Source organism: Epinephelus moara, chromosome 7 (assembly GCF_006386435.1).
Source record: "Epinephelus moara isolate mb chromosome 7, YSFRI_EMoa_1.0, whole genome shotgun sequence".
Classification (NCBI taxonomy): domain Eukaryota; kingdom Metazoa; phylum Chordata; class Actinopteri; order Perciformes; family Serranidae; genus Epinephelus; species Epinephelus moara.
In genome coordinates, this window is record NC_065512.1 from 15,575,264 (window position 1) to 15,583,762 (window position 8,499).

The 8,499-nt window shown below is 41.9% G+C and overlaps 2 protein-coding genes across 2 annotated transcripts in view; one reads left to right on the forward strand and one right to left on the reverse strand.

Annotated features, from left to right (window-relative positions):
- Positions 1-1,805: 1,805 nt before the first annotated feature.
- tmem30c (transmembrane protein 30C) overlaps positions 1,806-8,499 on the reverse strand; it is an 8,889-nt gene continuing 2,195 nt past the window's right edge. The window contains exons 4-7 of the mRNA XM_050048589.1: positions 3,411-3,501; positions 2,858-3,004; positions 2,558-2,770; positions 1,806-2,336 (exon numbers count right to left, since the gene is read on the reverse strand). Of these exons, the coding sequence (XP_049904546.1) occupies positions 2,149-2,336; positions 2,558-2,770; positions 2,858-3,004; positions 3,411-3,501 (639 nt within the window). The 3' untranslated portion in view covers positions 1,806-2,148. The remainder of the gene's footprint in view (positions 2,337-2,557; positions 2,771-2,857; positions 3,005-3,410; positions 3,502-8,499) is intronic.
- LOC126392875 (filamin A-interacting protein 1-like) overlaps positions 3,513-8,499 on the forward strand; it is a 52,301-nt gene continuing 47,314 nt past the window's right edge. Inside the window, exon 1 of the mRNA XM_050048575.1 lies at positions 3,513-4,473. Within this exon, the coding sequence (XP_049904532.1) occupies positions 4,256-4,473 (218 nt within the window). The 5' untranslated portion in view covers positions 3,513-4,255. The remainder of the gene's footprint in view (positions 4,474-8,499) is intronic.

Consider the following 8,499-nt stretch of genomic DNA (forward strand, 5'->3'; position numbering starts at 1 on the left):
TATCTAAACAAGTGGATAGATTACCACAAAATTTGTACTAAAATTAATGGTTTTTTAATAATGACAGACATTCATGTCCCCCTCTGGATGAATTGTAATAATTTTTAGGGATACCATGACTTTAATCCAGCCCCATCCTGCAAACCAGTCACATTCCCTCTGCTGTACTCAAAAGTAAACTGCGGTAACCTGGATTTTATTTTCCTATATTTTTGTGTCTCAGTAAATGATGGAGACGACAACATTTAAAATTGGTCCAGTATTGACAGAGAGCGCTGCAGCTGCAGCAGTGAAACAGGCTACAGTGTAATTGCTACTGGCAATTGTGCATCATTGATTTACGTCCATTAAAAGTGCTTGTTTTTTGCCATCGACAGGCTCAGATTATTATTAGAAGTGTCTGACGACATTACAGAACAGATCCTACAGAGAGATGGAGAAATTAAATGTTTCTTTACCTTTCGCTGGTCTGTTTGTTAATGTGACCAAGTCTCGCTCAAGGAGAAGTCTCATTCTAAAATCTCATGAGGTGACTTGAAGGAAAAACAACGGTGGAAACGTTAGTGAGAGTTGGACGAAGAGTTTGTTGGAGTACAAAAAGCGTAGCTTAGCGACATCTAAAAGATTTTCAATGTAATGGCTGAATATTTAGCTGATTTCTACAATGTAAAAAAGCCTGTAAGATTTTAGAACAAGACTTATCCTTGATTGAGAATTGGTCAATAATACAATATGAGCCGGCTGGTGACAAAAACAAGCACTTTTAATGGACGTAAATTGACGGTGCATACACTTTTAGTAATAAGTGGATCTTCAAGTGTTTAAAAATATATATTAATTTTGTCCGGATTATGTAAACTGCATGTATCCCAGTCCTCACTCAGAGAAAGAAACACATCGTTCCTGTGGGCTACACCAACACTAAACCCCTGAGCTTGCCTGAGAAGGACTAAATGCACAAACCTGCTATTTTTAAATATCCCATGGAGAGAGACTCTCACTGCAGCCTGTTTATTAAAATGTCGGCGTGCAGCCTCGTTCTGTGGACAATAAACAAGGTGCAGACTGATAGAGGAGGAAATACAGTGAGTGCTGGACGGAGCAGTGAGTGACAACAACCCCGCCCACATTTAAGAGTGTTTGCAGTGGAAACACTAGGGTCTAAGTACCATGTCTGAATGGTTACTTTTGGTTCCAAAGGTACTATACCAAAAGTGTTTGGTGGAAACAGGGCTTTAGACACAAAAACATGGGAAAATAGAGTCCAGGTTGAAAAACACCAATTTCCCTTGAAGTGCTAATCAGCAAATGTTAGTATGCTAACATGCTAAAATAAGACAGTAAACATGGTATTATATGTTGTAAACATCATCATGTTAGCATTGTCATTGTGAACATGTTGTCATACAGACATTAGCATTTAGTTTAAAACACAGCTGAGCCTCAGTGCTAGCATGGCTGCAGACTCTTCGCCTTGTTATAATGTAAAATAGAATTTTAAGCATCATATAAAAACACACTTAAACATACTGGCTGCATTGTAATCAAAAACCATATCCTCAAAATTCTTATTCAACAAGAAGAGCATTACAGGGTTTCTCTGATGTTCTTCTGTATTCTGTTTCACTTATCACAGTGTAGTTTCATGTAGACATGAGATAAAGCTTAAACACAACAGTGACTGGAGTTCAGTAGTTGCCAAAGTAGTGATTACAATAAATATATTCTGATTATATTAATAAATATTAACAGTGCATGGACAAAATGGTGTGTATTTAAAAACTGAATTAAGTACAATCAGCATGTGAAGAAAGCCTGAAGCCTCCACTAACACCTTTATTTCAGTGGGTTATTCAGAGCAACATCATCACAATAAAAGCTTTAACACATGTGGCTCATTTAGCTGATAGGGAAAGTCATTTTCCAGATGTCAGACTTTTTTTGTCTTCAATTGTTTCCAGCACATGTTGCTGTGGTTTTGAACCAAATTAACTTTTTTAAAACCATTATCCTTAACCTTTCATCCACTCGCATCAACCTTCTTGTCATTTCAGATTTGTTGTCTTCTAATCAGCACGACGATTATCACTTTTTTCAGCTGCTGGTGAATTCTTCGCTCCTCATAATCCTGGAACACATCTTACCCCATCATTCCTCCATGTTCCTCCCGTTCTTCCCAAACTTGTACCACGCCACCGTGAGGACGATGGCTATCAGGAGGATCAGGCAGCTGGTTACGAGGTAGGCAACGGGCAGGAAATGGTTCTGACCTCCAAACCAGGTCAGCGTGGTCAGCACCACTTCCTTTCTGCCTCGGAAGTACTGCACTGGGAAGTCTGGAGAGGCAGAGGTCAAGGCTGAAAATAGGTGATCACAAAGAGGAGCTCAGTGGAAAATAGTTGGTCTGTAGTCTTAAAATAGTCCCTGTCCATACGCTTGTGATTAACAGCAGATAAGACAAAGGAAACAAATGGACACAATGGGACGTGTGTAACCTACTTTAACCCACACCAGTGTTCCCATGAAAGACACGTCTGTGACAGCAGTGAAAGGATACTGTAGGATATGTCGATGCTGTAGTTCCCAACAGGCAGACCCTTACTAAAGGGTTTCTGGGCTCGGTATAAAACCCCATAGAGCTTCTTGAAGTTGGGGAAGGCTGCCTCTCTCATCCATACGATCAGGTCGTCATTGATGAAGCCGTTGTTGGTCGGGTCGAGGGGATCGAGTTCATACACAGGCTTCTGCCAGTACAGGGGCTTTGCTGTGCCTATGTGGTAATCATAAATCAGACGTGATGAATGACACTAATTTGATCTGAATGTGTGTTTGATCCAAGGTTACGTCCTTTACTTACCTTCAAACACCTGAGCCAGGGTCATGTTTTCATTCTTTGGGTTGCGGTACTTCACATTTTTGTCCGTGTACCAGGTGATGCCCTTCCGTAACAGAGGGACCTGGACTCGAGGACCAGTGGGACCACCATACGTGAAAGTGAAGGAGTCTGTGATAACACAAGAGTTAAAGGGGATCAACACCTAAATCAGTAATTCCAATATGTTATTTCCATGGCTGAAGAAAACTTAATTAATATCTATGGGCATAAGCTACTGTCTCTCAAAGTCAGGAACCAGGGAAGTAAGTCTCAAACTGAAACAGAACCAAGAACACTGCAATGGTGAACGTAAATTGACAAGCGAACCTGCCCGAGTGTTTACAGTGTAACCTGTCACTGTCAGCTACAGCTGTCTTGCTCTTGGACCACTTTCAAAACTGGTTGTTCCCATTTGTCACTTTGACACAGAAACATGGGAAACTTATCAAAGTTTACCTTTAAAAAGCAAATGAGAGTGGAAAGTAAGTGTAGGATGAATGTGATGATTGATAAGTGTGTAAGGAATGGTGCTTACCATTGAAGATGCTGTTGGCCACAGCACCACAGGGGGCGATGGGGAGTCCATTTTGGTCTTTAATAAAGGGTTCGCAGTATGTACTTGGGTTCTAGTCAGGAAACAAGGTATGAGTTGTTAAAACCTCCACAACTACAACATGAAAATGCTGCGTATGCAGTGCTTAAGCAGTAATAATTAAACAATATTATAACGTGCAAAAATTTACCACTGAGGGGCCATTCTGCCGCATAAATGCCATTTTTAACTTTGACAATTTAAGTACACATCTCTGTAAACACTTAGGTACCTTTACTTGAAAGTACTTTACCAGTGAAATGACCATTTGTATATCAACCACCCATCATGTGTTACCTCGAGTCCTCATGAATTGAGTTAATCAGCGTCCAAATGACCAAACTGAAGACTCAGAAAACAGTACACAAAAACAAATTGAAAAAACAAAAAAAACAAATACAAGAATACAAAAGGGCCTGATATGTCACATGAGGTGATATGACTAAAATTTGCAAAAGGAGCAATTTCTGTTTTTGTTTTTTTTCCACATTTAACAAAAGCTTTAAAAAACTATATTAAAACATTGATTTGCAAACTCTCACACAGCCCATACAGTATAATCTAAGTCTAAGATTATAAATGAGCCTGAGTGTAGGAGCAAAATATGTTTGTTAAATAATCCAAGATTTAATTGGTAGTTCACTGTTTTGAACACAGGGTGTCGCTGTTGTGTTCTCATGCGCAGGTGTAAAGGTAGGCGGGTCACTGTTGTCGTCAGGTGTTTGACCCAGAAGGGCAAAGGGTTCTTGACCGCCACGGCGCTAAATGTTTGACACGCCGTATGCCAAATGCTTTGGTCTTTTTTGGAACTAAATGGACATTGTTCATGCTTGCGGAGGCGACGTGGAGGACAAGGAGAGCTGCTGGGAGCTGCGCGGATTGCTGCTGCGGTCTGGAGGACGTGTGCGGCCATCCATGGGCGTACAGGCGGAGCTACGGTGCTAATGCTAACGCCGGCTGTGGAGCATCGTACCACGGATCATCGCACGGCGCCCAACGTAAGGAGGTATGTGCAGCGCTACACTGTTCAATGGCCATTTAAATTGTGTGAACACATAACATGGCATAAACCCAATGCATTATTATTATTAATAGACTGCGACGTTGTGGCGGACGTCACTAGCAGGATTTATGGACAAATTGCTAGTAGTGTGGTTAGTGGTGTTGAAACCCAAACTCAAAAAACGGGTGGTTAAGCTCACTGATAAAGCACTTGCCGATAAATTAGACAGGTTCCAAAATTGTAGAAAAGTCAAACTAAACAAAGCAAATGCTTTAAAAAAAAATCATCCATGCATGGTTTGATGTTAAAGGGTGATAAAACTGAGGTACAAAATGCTTTTGATGAATTGATTGAGATGAGTGAAGATGCAAAAGGCATGCATGAATCTGAAATGATGAACAAGAAAAAAAATGAATAGTTTAAAGCAAAAATGCTGTCAAATAATGAGTGTATAGCTAATGCAAAAAGGTGGGTTTCATGCAATGAAGGTAATGAAAATTAAATTGTTGGCGTTGATATTAATCCTGAAGACGGTTTCTCCAAGGTAGGTAGCAAATGGTATAGTCAAAGGAGTGTTAACAGTTGTAGATCAAGTACATCTTCTGCTCGAGTAAAGGCAGAGGCTGAAAGAGCTGCCCTCATGGCTCGAGTGGCAGCTTTAAAGGCGAGACATGCCTTGGAGGAGGAGGGACAACAGTTGAAGAGGAAAAAAGAGCAGCTTGAATTGGAAACTCAATTAGGCGCATCAGCTGCAAAGCTAGTAGTATTACAGGCCTTCGACCTGAAAAGTTCTTCTCGAGCACCTTCAAATGCCATGAATTCCTATGTGGAAATGGAAAAAAGAAAAAAGGAATCTGTCAGTGTTTTAAACCCCATGGCAAAGGAGTCCAAACCTGGAACATGCAAATCGATGCAGCAAAATGGCACACAAAAGAGGTCATTAACACTCCATAAACCAATGGATGTGTGTCCAAAGGAAAGTGTGCAACGATTAAAAACTGTTTCAAACCAGCAACATGCGCTTGATAAAACAGCAAGAGGAAAACACATTGTCAGGAGAAGCTGATTGTTTGTATTATCTTGAGCAGTTTACAGGAGGACAACCTCAAGACCTAGTGCACAGCTGCCAACATATGGCTCCTGAGCTTGGCTATGCAGTGGCGGAAAACGTTCTACAGGAACATATATTAATCCACATAAAATTGCAACTGCTTACATGGAAAAGGCTTTGGCATGGCAAACAATAGAATCTGAGGACGTGAAAGCACTCCAAAGCTTACTCCTTATTCTTGTGCGGCTGCTGCAACGTAATTGATGCCATCATTTGTTATTGTCAGCGACAGATTCAGTGAGGAGATTTCTGCACTGTCATCTGGGAAAGCCTTGAGTTGACATAGTTCCATATACAGGCTGGATCCAATCCTGGAGGATGGACTCTTGAGAGTTGGTGGAAGATTGAACAGAGGATCTATGCTGGAGGAAGTGAAACATCCACTCATTCTCTCCAAAGACACACTGTCCACTATGAGGTTTTGGATCACCAATGCCAATTCAGCTGTTAGGAAAATCATTGCTGAATGTGGATTTTGTAGATGCTACAATGGAAGAGCGGTGGAACAAAAGATAGCCAATCTTCCGAAGGAAAAGATTCTTCCTGATCTACCACTATTTACCAACACGGGAGTAGATTGCTTAGGACCAGTTGAAGTAAGGTAGGGAAGATCAACCTGCAAGCGATATGGAGTCATATTTACCTGTATGGTGAGCAGAGCTGTCCATCTGGAGGTAGCAGTTTCGCTGGAAACAGACGCATGCATAAATGCTTTGCGGCATTTTATCACCAGAAGAGGACAAGTCACAAGCCTAAAGTCAGACAACGGTACGAACTTCATCGGGGCGGAAAGAGAATTGAAGGAGGCTCTTGCTGTTTTGAACCAGGACAGGATTCAAGGTGTTCTGGCGCAGGGTTCACACCATGGTGGTATGTGGGAACGGATGGTGAGAAGCCTGGTGAAAAGAGAAGCATCAGCTCAGTCCTACGCCAGCAGAGATTGGATGATGATGGGCTGCAGATGGTGTTCTGTGAAGTGGAGGCCATTTTGAATGACCGACCAATTACCAAGCTCTCAGAGGATGGGGATGATGGGGATGGGGGGGGGGTCATTACGCGTCGCTGTGGCAAGGAGAGAAGAGAGGAAGAGAAGATGGCGCTGGTGTCGAAGAAGCTTTATAAAACTCTTGAACATGTAATGGCTCCTTAATTAGCAAGTTGACTTTACATAGACGGCATATCTTTTCAATTTCTCCTGACATTGTGTTGTTTGGTTTGTTCACCGCTGGTGCGCAGAGCGGAGTCCGCGCGGTCGTAAAATCGGAGCTTTGCGTGCACAGGGCTTGCGGACATCCGCTTTTGGTCCGGGCAGACCTCCGCGGAGTCCGCTCCGCGTACGTTCCACCCGAGTATGTTCGGACCTTTAGCGTCGAGCGGGCGGAAGCATTGATAAGGAAAAACTCCCCCCAAAAAAACCTTTTAACGGGGGGAAAAAACGGTAGAAACCTCAGGAAGAGCAGCTGAGGGGGGATCCCTCTTCCAGGACGGACAGACGTGCAATAGATGTCGTACAGAACAGATCAACATAATAAATTAACAGTAATCCATCGTAGTAGTCATGGATTCTTCAACTCCTCGTGGTTCATGGCCACTTGGCAGGGTTCTGGAGTTTTTTCCAGCATGGACTTGTTTGTTCTGTGAGACTACAGACAAAATCCAGCGTCATTGAGTGACCAGTGACAAAACTTTATTTAGTGCATGGAGAGTAGATATGTTGATCTGTACTTTGGGTGTAATAACATGATTTGACTCCTTTTGTAATTTGTGTGAATTGTTATGTCTGCTGGCCATTGACAGTTACGGGCGGGTGAGTAGGAGCCAAATTTGTTTGTTAAATAATCCAAGCTTTATTTGGTAGTTCACTGTTATGAACACAAGGTGTCACTGTGATGTTCTCATGCGCAGGTGTAAAGGTGGGAGGGTCACTGTTGTCGTCAGGTGTTTGACCCTGAAGGGCAAAGGGTTTTTGACCGCTATACGACTAAATGTTTGACACGCTGTATGCCGAGTGTTTTGGTCGTTTTTGGAAGTAAATGAACATTGTTCACACTTGCATGGAGGAAATAAATTGTTTTTGCTGCAACCGAGAACAACCTGTGGATTCGATACGGACTCAACGCAGCGTACAGTAAATCAAACTCAAGTCAGGCGCGTCAACCAGGGGCCTGTATCACGAAGCAGGATTAATGTCTTAGCGAGGTAACTCCAGGGTTAACCCTGGGTTTTCGGTCTCACGAAGCCGGTTCAGTTCTTATCGGGGTAGATCACCATGGCAACTTACTCTGAACGACTATCCTGCTCCGGAGCAGGGTAAGTTCAGGGTTGAATCTGATCCTATAAAAAGCACCACCCACTGGCCAATCAGCTGTTCGGAAAAAAATGACTCCGCTGACAGAAATGCAGCCCAATCATGACGGGAATTTTAATTAATTTGATTGATTTTGATTTGAAAGTTTATTTTGAACATTAAAAAAGAAAAGAAAGCAAAAAGAAAAGAAAGCAACAACAGACAATGAAAAGATTGTTCAAAAAGGAGTGGAAAGAAGTCGAAACTTCATCCCACCCCTTCATAAGAAAGAAACTGATAATTTGCGGACACTTAATAGCACCATTAATTAGTGCCAACATTTTGTTTTGTTGGAGGAAATGATCCCTGTTAAAGATAATGGCTTTGACAGCTTTGCTGCTGGAAATGTGGAAAGTAGCCTATCATGTCTACACTTCATGGTGTTTGAGGGATTTTCCTTTTTGTTTTTTAAAGAGGGAGACTAGGTATATTTCTGCGCAGCTGTTAATTTCTAACACAGCTCAATATCAGGATGATTTTATTTAGACTATCAATTTGGTGTTGATATGATTTAATTGTAGCGTCAGCTTTAAGCTTTATTGTAGCATATATAATGTTATGACAAAGAAGA